This window comes from Ammodytes marinus, assembly GCF_949987685.1.
Source record: "Ammodytes marinus genome assembly, chromosome: 19".
In the NCBI taxonomy this organism is placed as follows: Eukaryota; Metazoa; Chordata; class Actinopteri; order Uranoscopiformes; family Ammodytidae; genus Ammodytes; species Ammodytes marinus.
The window spans coordinates 6,627,501-6,641,811 of record NC_137223.1 but is presented as its reverse complement, the minus strand read 5'-3'; the positions used below and the strand labels follow the sequence as shown (position 1 = coordinate 6,641,811).

At 40.8% G+C, this 14,311-nt stretch overlaps 1 protein-coding gene across 3 annotated transcripts in view; it reads left to right on the top strand.

Annotated features, from left to right (window-relative positions):
* Positions 1-14,311, top strand: part of utrn (utrophin) — a 183,038-nt gene that overhangs the window by 120,656 nt on the left and 48,071 nt on the right. For all 3 annotated transcript variants that reach the window (XM_080047942.1, XM_080047940.1, XM_080047941.1), the window contains exons 58-62: positions 6,102-6,231; positions 7,827-8,098; positions 9,485-9,631; positions 12,310-12,388; positions 13,728-13,788. In XM_080047942.1, coding sequence (XP_079904068.1) covers positions 6,102-6,231; positions 7,827-8,098; positions 9,485-9,631; positions 12,310-12,388; positions 13,728-13,788 — 689 coding nt within the window. The remainder of the gene's footprint in view (positions 1-6,101; positions 6,232-7,826; positions 8,099-9,484; positions 9,632-12,309; positions 12,389-13,727; positions 13,789-14,311) is intronic.

Here is a 14,311-nt window from a genome sequence, read left to right as displayed (position 1 = left end):
ATTAAAGGAAGGAAAATAAGTACCTACACTCCCATTAAAGTGGTTAATATATGTAGAGAAGTATAAGACTTAACTTATGTGTTGTATGTCCTTTGTTCACATTGAATTTAGTTCATGAGTTCTCCTATTTCAAAGCTTGTTCACTGTCTGCCAACTTTTAAATCCTTGACTGATGGCCGAGCTTTCAACCAAAGTTATATAAACTTGAATTCCTTCAAATTTTTATAACAATGGTGATTTTGCAACACAAATAGTCAAGTTAAGTTGTTCCAACAGTTTATTTTGTTGTTCCACAAGAGATCAGGAGTATTCTCATCTTCAGGTTTTTCAAAGCTCCACTGTCTGCCAACTTTTAAATCCTTGACTGATGGCCGAGCTTTCAACCAAAGTTATATAAACTTGAATTCCTTCAAATTTTTATAACAATGGTGATTTTGCAACACAAATAGTCAAGTTAAGTTGTTCCAACAGTTTTAAAACCTCAACTCGATGCTTTTTTTCCAACCTGGTTCATCAATTAGTTACTATCAATAACCCAAATAGTCCCTTACCAAACTTCTCAGAATAGACGAGGAAGAATTGGTTCCGAGCCTCTTCCCCTTCTTGAAAAGAAAAAATAACTCCCCTCAATTTTTCTAAGTATTTTGCACTCAAAAGGATTCAGAGTGTTTCTTTCGAGTTTTTCTTCTAAGTTTTTCGTCCATGCTAAAAGAACAAAAAAGTGGAACAGTCAACTTTCCCAAAAACCCTACTCTCTTGCTCAAAACCCTGGCCTTAAATAGTCTGAAGACAGAGAGAGTGGGTGTGTGTATTAGGAGGAGAGAGGGTGGGGGTAAAGATGAGGGTGTGTGTGTCCAGCTCAAGGACCCACTGCCCCCCTTGTCTCTCTCACCCCTGACCTGTCCCAGGACAAGCCCAGACATGCCTTTTCAGAGAGGCCTTATGAATTCACAATTATGTATATATTTCAGGATAAAAACTTGAATACAACACTTTTAGTGATTCTACCTTAATATTAAAGGTCACTTGTTACCTTGCCTGTCTTATTCAAAATATCATACTTTTCCCTACGAAAACAAGAAATATACATTTCACATTCTCCTAAGAACAAGATATGTACAATGAAAAGTTGAAAAGCAATATTCTTGCCTATCTCAACACAACAAAGACATGAATGATTAATCTCTTTGCCTTTGAATAGTTGTGATCAGTCATAATAAAAGAGACCAGAAGGGCTATAATTTCATGTCTACAATTGACATTGAGAATGACTGTCTCCCACCCTCTCCATCATGTGCTAGCCCAGCACGGGAGCACATTCAGTTACAGACTCACATTACCAAGATGCAGCACAGAGTATAACTTAAACCTTCTGAATAAGCAATTATTATTTATAATTAACCCCCATGTACAATACTTCTGCTGTGCAATAATTTAATTTAACTCTAAAAATGAATTTATATATAGTGTAATTATATTTTAATATGTTACTTGTCTAAACTATATTTATACTGATAACACTTCTGATGGCAATATTTGTACATATTGCATACCTGTACTTACATTGTGTAAATATTTTAGTATAATGTTCATACTTGTTTACTTATTCTTATATAAATACTGTTATATTTCATTGTTAGGTTATACATCAAGCAAATATTCTTACACTTATTTCTTTCCCATGCTTCTTTTTTAAATTGGGCCAACTAAAACGAACCGAATTTCCCGCCGGGGATCAATGAAGTAGTTCTGATTCTGACTAGGTTCGAATATATATTATTCGCAGTAAGAAGCATAAAATGTGTCAGCAGTGATCTAAAATCCCTGGAAAACCTTGTGACACACCATTGTAAAATATACATATCCAATACATATTTTAAAGAAAATATTCAAATAACCATGTTGTGTCAGTAACTGTCACTGAAGAAACTCGTGTATGCATTCATTATTAACTGTGCCTTACTATTTCATTAGCTGCAGAGCACTCACTGGGGCTGTTCTGACACAAAATCTAATTTGGGTTAGAAAACAGAAGTTCACACACTTGCCTTCACTACAATTACTTAAAAATACTCTCTCACTTCTATTATTAATCTTTTCTTGCTCGAGGAAAATAAGAACTCATCAGTTTTCTGACAATGGGCAATTTCATTGGAGGTGAGTGAGCCCCTATTGTGAAAGGCTGCTTCATTCCCCATCAGGGGCTTTTGCCATGTTGAGAGATGATATATTGTTGTGGTCTTTTCATCAGTTTTTTTCCCCCCTGGAAGAAGATGTGGTAATATGTGGAGACGCTGAGATGGCAGGGAGTGCGGAAAGAGGATTGTTTGGCACAGCTCTGGAACTAGCTGTGTTGTGATGTTATCTTATTGCCTCGACAGTAAAGGGCACACAGTGATAAGAGTTTGCTGCACTACTACGGCCACACACATACACAGACCTGGAGACAAACCCCTCCCCCCAAACAGACTTGACCAAGGTCAAAGTCACTCATGGCAACAAGATACAGTAGAAGATCGTATAAGTATTGTGGATTGATAAGACTCCTTTCTTCCTCTAGCGTGATCATATTCTTATGTGCCAGTGCTTACAACTATCAAAAAGGAGTAAAGTAAAAGTCGAGACCTGTCCCTTTTTATCTTTGACATAGACACCCGTGTCTTATCTCTCATAGGCCAGCTGGGACTCAATAGAGAAGAAATACCCACCTTTTTCTCAACCTGAAAGCTGTACATGTGTTTGATATCTACGTCTTATGCTCCCTTTGAAAAGTGTGTCCCTGTGTGACACGCGATCATTTCAACGCGTTGAAAGACTTAGTGTTGGTCTTTGGTATTGTTGTCTGTTGGAAGTGCAATGGTCCCCTATGGCTGGATGACAGAAACAGAGGCTGTGTCTCAACAGAGGGATTCACTTGGCACCACTTGTGTCGCCATTGTTGCAACCTTCTGTGGCTTTGGCTGTGTCTCTTTGGAGCCTTCGGTTAACACTGAAGGGCAATGTTTGGAAGAACAATGCTGCCGTCAGAAATCCAACCTTTTGAATCAACCTTTATTGATTGTAGACAATGAATACAATTACATTTGGCAAGATAGAGATCTAAGTGTGGTTATCATGATGTTGTTATTGAGTTTCAGGGTTCATACATGAACTTAGAATCAACACATGAGAAAATATTCTGATCATGAGGTCCATTTTGTGGGCCTTCCTAAGCTTTCAATCATATGTCAATGTTAAAATGGATTTTTTTCTGAACAATAGAAAAAAATAATTAAACAATTAAGCTCAAGGGAAAGCTCATAAGTGTTCTTTTTATTACAAAAACAATATATAAATATTAGAACAAACTTATTTTGCATTTCTTCATAGCTTGCTTGTAATCATTATAAATTGGACAGCATAGATTTCCAGAACAGTAATCAGATTTTTTTTATCGCACACTGAAAGACCTTAAACAGCAATCTAGCGCTGAAATAATTAACAGATTAATTCATTCAAAAGTCTATGGAAAGGGAATCAACAAAGTTTTGCTACTTGAATTAAAATAAATGTAATTGAATTGAACATCTGGTCCCAGCTTTGCAAATATAAGACTATGTTAATTTCTCGTTTTTATGTAAGTGTAGTTTAAATAACTTGGGTTTTGGTAGAACAAAACAAGCAATCTAAAGATGCCACTTTTGGAGCTGGGGATATACTGTATATACTGATGGATATTATTAAAACCTATTTAGGCATTTTATAAATGATGATCCATCCGATGATGAATTATCAACCTTCAACATTTACAAAATATGCCTTATGCTGTATATAATCTCAAATCTCATAAAAGTCAACAGTATAAAAACAGGGTCCGAGTAGGTGAAGATATAGGCAGCAGTAGCATTTGAGTATTTATCATTATGCAGGTCAGATGAAAGTGGTTTTCATGCCTGTCAGTTGAGAACAGGAATCGGCATCATCTTTTTTGAAAACAACAAACTCAAGGTCCACTTAGGCCTACATTAAACCACATCTTTGTGCTATCTATCTGTGGATGAAGTATGTGCAGTTCATACATAATTTGCTTATTTTCACACTAACTAAACCAATGCTAGGTTAGTACATAGAATAGCACACTGTGGAGCATACAGCTTGCTCGTTTGATGTCATAAATATTTTTGTGTCCCTTTTTACGTCTGGTTGTTATCTGGATTTATCCAACCAGAGACTTTTGCTCCAGGATGTTATTTGAGCTCACACTGAGCCACTATCTGTGATATGCAAGGATGAATTTTGTGTGACTCTACAAAACTGATATCAGAATATTGCACTCAAAGCAACATGCAAATAATATTGGTGAATGAACAACCTCTATCAAACTCAATGCAATCCCTTTTTTAAGCTTGATTTAAGGCACCAACAAATCTGGGAGTGCAAAACCGAAAAAGCAAGAGGTTGGTTTCTACCGGTTGTGGTCCTCGCAGCTTCGCTTCCCCACCCTCCTTCCATCTTAGTGTCTCGGCTCTGCATACGCACCTATTTTTCCCTCTCATTTAGTTTCTATCTCTCAAGGTCCCCTCTCAGAGCTCCCTGTCTATTATGTTACCGCCGTGTGAGCTCGGAGGAAATCACTGAAACGGAGCAAACCATTTATTAGCAGGGGTGATTTAATTTGTGTTTAGCAGGATTTTACATTCCATCATGATGGTACGTTTGTCCACGGGAGGCTGTGTAAAATTCTCATCGCAGAGGGCTGAACTTAACTTTTACAGAAACTTTTACAGAAACAGAATCTCTCCGAAGGGATTTTTAAAAAAAATTAGAACATAGAGTGAAGTGTTTACATCACCAGGCCTCCGAGCAGACTGTCACTTCCAGTCTTCCCACACTTCATCTCTTTCTCGTCTCTATCACACTGACTGTCCCCGGCATGTTGTGGGCACATGTTAAAAACAGAATTAGTTTTTTGCATCTCCTTTTTTCCGCTGCCTCAGTTTTTAATAAAGTCTGATAATTTTCAGACTTTATCAAAGCGAGCCATCCCATCTAATCAACCTGCCTCGCAGCATTTTAAACTACATCGCCTCCGCACAAAGCAATCACACACTCCAATAGGCATTGAAGTCCCCCGGGATCACACTTGTATTAAAACAAGAATAATTATACTGTTACATGCCATGCTCACTCCCCATATCTAGTGTTAACGCCTTCTGTGTGCTGGGGCAAGGCCGACTTAACATAAGGTTAAGAAAAGTGTCCGTCAAATTGGTTTCAGAACTTTTGGTATCATTTTCTTTTATTTTTTTTTTATACTGGAGTGGTGAGCTACTGTGTGGGAAGATGGGTGGCGGGGTTGCTAGCTGGCTCTGTAATGAGAATTCCTGCTGGGTTATAGCTCCCAGCAGCTCCACTTATTCTGCTGATCTCTCAGCTAATTTCACACCGACCTCGAGGAAATGCCCGGTTTGACCTCGTACGCTTGCCTTCAATCTCTGCTCTGCTCTTGGACTCCCCCGCCCCCCCTCCACCTACCCACAGACACTCCTAACATAGCAGCTCTCCTGCTCTGACCTCTTTCTTTTCCCTTTATTAAGGAAAGACATGGCAGAGAAAGTGTTTTGTTATGCAATCCCCTAATGAGCTGTTGAGAGCGTTGTTTATCTCGTCCATAAGGTGAACGCGAACATCTGCTCTTGTTCTTTGCTCGTGCAGTATACTTGCGTGTGCTAGTTAATCCTAAATGCCTTTTTTCATAATAGAATGAAAGTCAGAGCTGATTTAAACAGAAGTTGTTGATTAGTAGATATTCTGTGCGGGGGGAGCAGCAATCTGGATACAATGCTTGGTTCATAAATACAGGTTCAATGGGAGTTCATTGGTGCAGACGACATCTGGAGTCAAAACACACAGTACGCATACCTGCAGCGGAGAAGCATCAATGACTTTTTTCTGTATTCTATGTTGAAAACAAACGTAGCTTACAAAAGTAAACTGTATTTCTCATTGGTGATGGCTTGTTCTGTCTTCAGTCATTGCGAAGGCTTGACTGGATAACACACAATGGCTTCCATATAAATTGAAGCCCCTTTAACCCTTTGGCCTTACATTTCCTCCTGCAGACGCTACGGTCAGAACTGAAGGAACGGGAGCACTTGGTGAACAGTACTTTGGACCAGGCCCGGATGTTTCTAGCTGACCAGCCCATAGAGGGTCCAGGAGAGCCACGCAAGAACTTGCAGCCAAAGACTGGTACGTTTTTACTCCCTTTTTTAAAAATCATCTGCATTTTTATACCATTGTCTGGGGGGAAAAGTCGACCATTATCTTTAGCATCAGCTCAGCTTTCATCACTCTGTGCACGGAGTAAATGTCAAAACGTTATGGCCCCGGCAAACTATTTTGAAATAAGAAATGTTACTAAAACTGTCCCTTATAGTCCATATCAACCAGTTTTCATGGTTTTTATTCCTGCTTCCTAATAAAGCAATTTCTAGTATAAAAGAGGACCTTATATCAGTCTCAAGCAGTCTGATCCTGCAGCAGTACAGTAAGTCTTTCAGCACTTAATCAAAAGTAGTGGTTGACTTTTACACTCGGACATTAAAATAAAATGGCGGATGATAAAAATTGTGCTGGGAGAGGGATTTCTGACACGGACCCTTGACATCACGCAAAGTTATAGATATCTGTCATTAGTGGGATGTCTTTAAGAATTCTCAGCAGGACTACATATTAATACATTTAATAATATCCATTTTTGTTTGAATATTTAACGAAACACAGCAGAGAGAAAATTAGTGGACAGAAAGAGGCGCGATCACATGCATCAAAAGGCTCTTGACTGTATTTAAAATTGGGGTGATGTTAAGATTATGTTCTGAATCTCACCAAAATGCCTTTGTAGACTTCACATCTACAGTAGTAGCAGAATAGCAGTGATGCTCATTTGGTACATTTTGTACAAAAATCTCTTTAAAATTCACAATAAGCCTGTCGTGTTGCCTTTAAAGGAAACACAACACACTTACACACTTATTTGGCCCAGTTTTAAGGTCAAGTGCCCTTGAAACAGCATTTAGTAAAAGCTGAGCTGGTGGTCATACCCATATCAAACAGAGGATCCAAATAATTAAATATGCATCAACTCATTCAGCATTCCCTCTCTGTCTCTTGTGATGTGGCAGGGAAGTCTTGTTTAAGTCAGCACATTTCCCCTTCTAACTGAATCCCCACTGTGTAAATAATTAAACTGACCCATGGGACTGTGTAGGGGCGTGGCAAGACTTCAGAGTGGATTCCGATAGGCTCGTTGTCTGTGATCTTTGATATGGATATCAAAGCGTTGCCTCATTGTATAAATAGATAAAAAAGCTGACTTAAGATCAGAAGCTGTGCTTGTTATTTAATCAGAGAGGGGATGGGGTTTTTTCAGAGTGACACTTTGGAAAAGTCTTAAAAATTGTGTTCCATTCAATCTCTGTCACTTCCCCTTGTCTATTCCACTTAGTTTACACCACATGTACTAAATAACTAAAGACAGACAGCATCACATTGTGTGTGTGTATGAAGTAAGTATCTCCCATTTCTGCTAAAAAAGAGACTGCATCGGGGCCATCGGGTGAAGATGGTAATCCAGTCACTACCCTGGAGACGAGACCTTAGAACTCATAAAAGCTGCTCATCTTTCTTCTTTCTTCTGTAGTTAAAATTGGTATTTGGAGAGCAGTCTTCTCATCTGCCTACACTTTTTCTTTCCTCCGCAGTCCGCATCCTCTGAGGTGTCCCAATTAACCTCTTCTTCTTTCTTTCTCTCTCTGTCTCTCCCTTCCTGCCCTTCCTTCCAGATCCCAACACCCCGGAGGAGAAGGCCCGAGTGTTGGCCCGGGCCATCCGCGTGCAGACGGGCGAGGTGAGGGAGCGGTGGGAGCGTCTGAAGGGACACATTGGCGGCTGGCACAACCAGGTGGAGCGCGCGCTGGAGCGTCTCCAGGAGCTGCAGAGCTCCATGGACCAGCTGGACCTGAGGCTGACCCAGGCAGAGGAGACCAAGGCCACCTGGCAGCCTGTGGGGGATCTGCTCATAGACTCTCTGCAGGACCACATCGAAAAGACCGTGGTGAGTCACAGGAGTAGGCATTGCCGCACTACTACAGTCATAATCAAGACATCAAGGCCCGGAGTTAGACAGCCGAATCCATCTGTATCATCATTACAGCGCGCTGCTCCGACATCAATTTGAATACATCTCATCTTCCCTTTTTAGAGATGGAATAAGCGCTTCTGGAGAATGCTGGTTGTCAACATCACTTTTTTGCCAAAATCAGTTATTATTCTCTCACAATCTGCTACATGTTTGTACTGTGTGTGTGCTGAAAAAAATATCCAGTGCTAATACACAGCCAAACGGTTATTTTGCTAGCTATGGTGGGCCCCTTTGTCGACATATCCTTTGTAAACATACCTGTTTACAGAGCCTAGGCTTTGTATGAGCGCCAGATTTTTTAAGCGCACACATAGTATGGACTGGATTGTGTGGATATGTTCACTGATTTTGACAAAGTGATTTCATCAACAAGCGTTCTCCAGACTGACTGACTCCACAGTTAACTTGCAGGATCTCATGGAAGACTGCTCAAAGTCTAACTTGTAAATTCAAAAGCAAAGACATCGCTGCCAATTGTGATTTGTTTCAGTATAAGAAGTACTAGCGGAAACGGCACATCCATAAAAATAAGTCTGTGCAATATTGTGAGTGAGACTTGGCCGTGAAATCTCGCCCAATTAATTTGAGGATGGAAGGCAGGATGGAGTTTGATCTTTCTGTCTCGTATTGTTTGCAAACGCGACTCGTCAAATTTGAGCATGTCTTTTCCCAAGCGGACCTGGCCGAGGAACAAGCACCACATTTAGCTAACAAGAAGGAATTTGAGAGCACTTCCTAATAAACAGGAAAAAATCAATAGGAAAGTGACAAAGGAGAAGTAGAGGACAGGCGAGGAGAAGCCGTGGCACCAAACTTAGTCAAATGGTGGCTGACAGGTTGCATGAATAGAGGGCTGCTCCTTTGCTGTTGCACTCGTTTGGCTCTCTGTTTCACCACCTCATATCTTAGAGACTGCTTCCCCTGTGGTACGGATGTCTGTCCAATTATCTTCTAATGCCCATTTCCTGTTGGCATCTACTTAAAAAAATCTATTTATAGACTTTGCTGCAACTGTAAGTGAAACACAGTCAAAATATGCTGTCATGAAGTTCTATTCCAAGCTTCTGGAGAGTTTAAATACAAATGATAGCAGGTGGAAAAAAAATCAATTCAATTCTCTATCTCCAATAAGGGATAATAAAGTCAACACAAATAAAGAGCAGTTAAGATGACATTGAGGATAACTGACCTTCTTTGCTACAGGATAAGTGTTGAGTGATGCTATTTATTTTTTTACAGTTATAATAAAGTTAAAATATCAATTCTTAGTCCTGCAACAACATCTAACTTCTTGCTCAGGCCTTCAGAGAGGAGGTCGCCCCGTTACGTCAGGATGTCCGAAACGTCAACGAGCTTTCTGCAGAGCTGACCCCATTGGACATTCAGCTGTCATCCACCGCCTCAAGACAACTGGACCAGCTCAACATGAGGTGGAAGCTACTACAGGTAGTTCAAATCCTCCTCAATCGTCACGCCAGAGCACACATATTGTACTTTGTATCGCTTTCCCTTGTGTTCTCTGCCACTTTTCTTCCCCCAGCGTTTTTGTCCACAATTGACTAAATTAAGGCTTTATTCCCCCACTGTCTCCCTCTTTTTGTTTTTCTTACCTCCTCCTCCTCCTGTCTTTGTCTCCGTCTCCCTCGGCTTTCTCTCTCGTCGGGCTGCATCACTTTGCGTTAGCCAAACACGTATGGGACCATAGAGTTAGTTGTCCCTCTTCCATTGTGTTGTCTGTTTCATTTATATGCAGCTCTATTCTCGCTGCAACACTTTGTCACTGCAAATCAAATGACGCCATTGTGACACGACACCAGTCCCCATCCTTGGCTCTCCACGCACTTGTATTTCTCGGAGAGGGACTTTTTTTTTTATCTCTGCGCGGCAGAATTTCTCAGTCTATGTAAAGAAGTTTATGTACAAGTCATCAAAAGGAAAGAGGAGAGATGAGAAGTGGTATCGTTTGTGAATTGGGGAGGGAAATCGTCTCTGTTGAGTTTGTATGGGCACATGAGCATACAAATCAGAATAGTGTGCACGTGACTTGAGTCAGTTGGTGGAGGACCGAATACAGGTCAGACCGCCCTGCTGCGGTGGCATACTTGTTAGAGACACAAAGCAGTCACATTCAGAGATTTCAAAGACAACTGTCACCAAACGTTGTCATTTTGCAGACTTCATTTGAAGTGTTTCTTGTCTACATTGCAGCTGTAGGCATATGTAATGTGGGCAGAAAAAAGGCGCGTGGGTAGAATAAAGCAAGGAAAGGGAAGCAATGTGTCAAGAAAGAAATGAAATCTTTGGAAAACTAAAGTCATCCCTTTTAAAGTGGGGCGCTGGCGCAGAGTCAGACTTGGGTAGTTGGGCCAATTTGTTTCCTCGTGATATTCCCCTTGTACTGTACAGACATCCACTAATAGTCTTACTGCCCAAGGAGAATGACTATAACTCCAATACTGAGTCACAGGATGGAAGCTTTCAGCGGGCTGCACACTGTGTCTGTGTTGTCCGCTCTTTTTATGTCTTTCAGTTTAGAGGAAGTTGACAGCGCCACTAATAAGCCAGGTCCGACTGTGTAGTTTGATGATTTGGTTTTCATATGTAGACAGCTCCCATCTTCCTCTCTGTGGGGCAGTGGCCATTAGTGTCCAGAAAGAAACTGAGCTACTGGCCTTTCAATGCCCATTTCCAGGATCCCTGTGTGGATAGCTGATATCTTGCGGCCATAATGCCTGGTGTTTGTGTGTGTGTGTGTGTGTGAGAAAGTTTAAGTATTACTGACAGCCAGTTCTGTCCTGCTATTCAGCCCGATGGTGCAAAGCAACCTCACAGCCATGTCGGGCACAGGTGCACTGCTGGAGAGGTCAATACACATCCTTCCCAGGGATGCAGGAGGGAAGGTGTGCGTGATTGATAACTCAAACCTGTGTGACACTTACCCTAACACTGAGTACGCTGCTTGCAAAGTTGAACAGTCAATCTAGCATTATTTATGTCGAAGGTATCCATTTCCTTCTGAAATACAGTATGGAACAATAACATGTAATTGTGTCCTTTATGGGGACATCTCGGGTAACTGTGCACGGATGGTTTTGATCATATTCAGGATATGATACATTCCTCTCGAGGCAGTGCATGATTCTGATATTATTCAGCTTACAGATCTGTGTGTGATACAAACATGACTCCTCCATGTCTCGCCATGTTTTTTTTCTGTACCGCTTGAGTTACCACAACTGCAGAGGATGAACCAAGTCTGCTTTACTTTTCACTGTAAATCACTAGTAATGGAATACATTTTCTTGCCGGACTTTTTAGTGTAAAAGTGATATTGTCATGTTTAATATATTTTTTTCTTGTGTTACTTACTATCTTCTGCATAACTTTATCTGCTGTGTATTTACTGTGGCTGTTGTTTGTTTTGGTCCGTGTGGTCAAATACCTTAATTTGTCAGATATTTTAATTCTCTGGATTACCCAAAAACAGACGTTATAATCTAGTTTTTTGTATTTCTTAACAATTCTATATTCCCAAAAAATGTATTGCAGTTTATCACAATTTACATGTGGTTGGAAATATTATAAACGTTATGCTAATAGTTAAACAGGGATCAAGAATGGATAACAGTGATCAGGAATCATGGATAAGTTTACTGCAGCTAGTATGTTTGTTTTCACCAGACATAGCTTGCAACTGTGACCCAATGAACCAACTTGTTTGTATGTAAACACACTGTCTTAGCTGCAGTTGGTATCCAGGTTAGAAACAATGTGAAATATAGATTGGGGGAAAATTCTCCTCTTTTCCATTAGTTAAATCAGATTTTCAGCTGTGCTATATCATTTCAATACAATTGTACATTGGTAAATGACATAGCATAAACATAGGGTATATTAACTCTATACCCATTCAAAATATGACACAGTATATATTTATAATTCTAAAACGTTTCCCAAGCTTGGGGTTTTACAGCAAATCCTTTTTCCAACTTAATTGCATTTAAATTGAATTCACTCCAACCATGACGCCCAATCCACCAACTGTATAGTTCAGGTTTGGTCCAACTTTCCGTCCCACAGCTGACCGTCTTGTGTCCTTGTCTGCGTGTCCGTTCATGATGCAGGTGGCGGTGGAGGACAGACTGAAGTTGCTTCAGGAAGCCCACCGAGACTTTGGCCCCTCCTCCCAACATTTCCTCTCCAGTGAGTACAGAACCAATTACCTCTCGTAGGAAACAAGACCATTTTGGGGGGCTTTTTTTCCCTACTCGCTGACACCGTAACACATCCCCTGATTTTTTTTTCCCCTGTCCCATCTTCTAACCTTCAGCCCTCTCTCTCTCTCTCTCTCTCTCTCTCTCTCTCTCTCTCACTCACTCACTCACTCACTCACTCACTCACTCACTCACTCTCTCACACACACACACACTTACTTTGCAGTTGACGCGTTTTACTCCTCCTCAATAATGCAAATCTTAATTACAGCTCTCCACTGACTCCCTCCTCTTTAGGGGGGTCATTAGTAGAGAGAGAGAGTAACTTAGAAGGTTCGAGAAGAAGCTACAGAGACGAGACAAATGCAAAGGAGTGTGAACATTAAACAATGCAGCTGGTCTCTCGCTTCCCGTGTCCCTCTATTTTCATTTGCTACACTGATACAGCCATTAGTGGTTCTCCTTTCTACTCCACCTGATTGACTTTACTGGCTGTCAGACACAAAATGGATGCTGTGTGATTCAGAGCAGGTGGTAAGTCAGGCCGCCGTGGAGACACACATTTACCATGTAAGTCCTAGTGGGAGCTCAGCACGACACCACACTCCGCCTCTTATTTCATCTTCCTGGCACTATGACTCCATCTACTCCATCACACATTCCCTCTCATTACCACCACAAGCTTAATATTCCCTCAGGGATCAATAAAAGGGCCGCGTCCTTATCTCGTGCCATCCGTCTCGTACACCTCCCAATCTCGCTCAATCTCTTTCTCTTACTGTCTTTTCATCTCTCTATCTGAGCGTAAAGCTGTGTCAAGGAGGTGGGAAAGTGGGAGGGGGATATTTCAAGCGACATATCTGCTCTTGAAAGCTTCTCAAGTGTTTTTATTCAAATGGTTTCAACACCGTGTCGGCTTGTCACTTCCATCATTTCCTTGATGTGTCAGCATGTTATGTTTCTCCACAGTTTAAAAGTTATTTATCATTTTCATGACCTATTTGCTCTTTTCCCTCATTCTGCCAAGACAACAATACCAGTTTATTTTATTTTTTTCTCTGTCAATTTCATGCACAGCAAGACTCAGCTTTTCATAGCTACACTTTGTTGTTATGAATGTGTTAGGTGTGTGAATAATTGTAAGTCAAGCCCCAAACACTAAATGGATTATTGCGTGGCAAAACTGTGCAATGTTTATTAAGATGGTGTTTTGGATTTTAACTGATTTCTTTTTATTTATCTCTCTCTCTCTCTCTCTCTCTCTCTCTCTCTCTCTCTCTCTCTCTCTCTCTCTCTCTCTCTCTCTCTCTCTCTCTCTCTCTCTGCAGCTTCTGTACAGCTCCCCTGGCAACGTGCTGTTTCTCAGAATAAGGTTCCATATTACATCAAGTAAGTGGCGAGAAATTGCTTCGATAGCCATCTTTGTGTCTGTATGAATTGTGTGTGTTTGTTTGTTTGTGCATCAGTGTGTGTCAGTAAACTTTTTGGATGGGGGTAAGCATTCAAGGCAGAACAGTGAGGATATTGTCAGTAAAATGCTGTTGCTTTCAAAACGCTTCATTTTTATTTGGTATTTATCCCCATCTTCATTTGTTCAATGCATTGTCTTTTAGTTGTTGCAGTTTGGGTTGTGAGCACTTCTGAAGGGTGATACCCCATTTCAGGTTTATTTGTTTCATTTGCCCGAAGGAAATAAACTGTGCATTTCTTGAAAGGCGAAGGTTAGATAACAGTGATAAAAATGAACAGAATTATGTGCAGCACGTTACTTTTATTTGGCTTCTTTCCCCCCTTTTTGACCCCTTGGATTAATTTTGTGGCAACAGCTGGGGTCTTGACCCCCCCCCCCCCCCAAGTTGGGAACCGCGGTCATGGAACTGTGTTTCTTGACCTAATTCAAACCTGCATATTG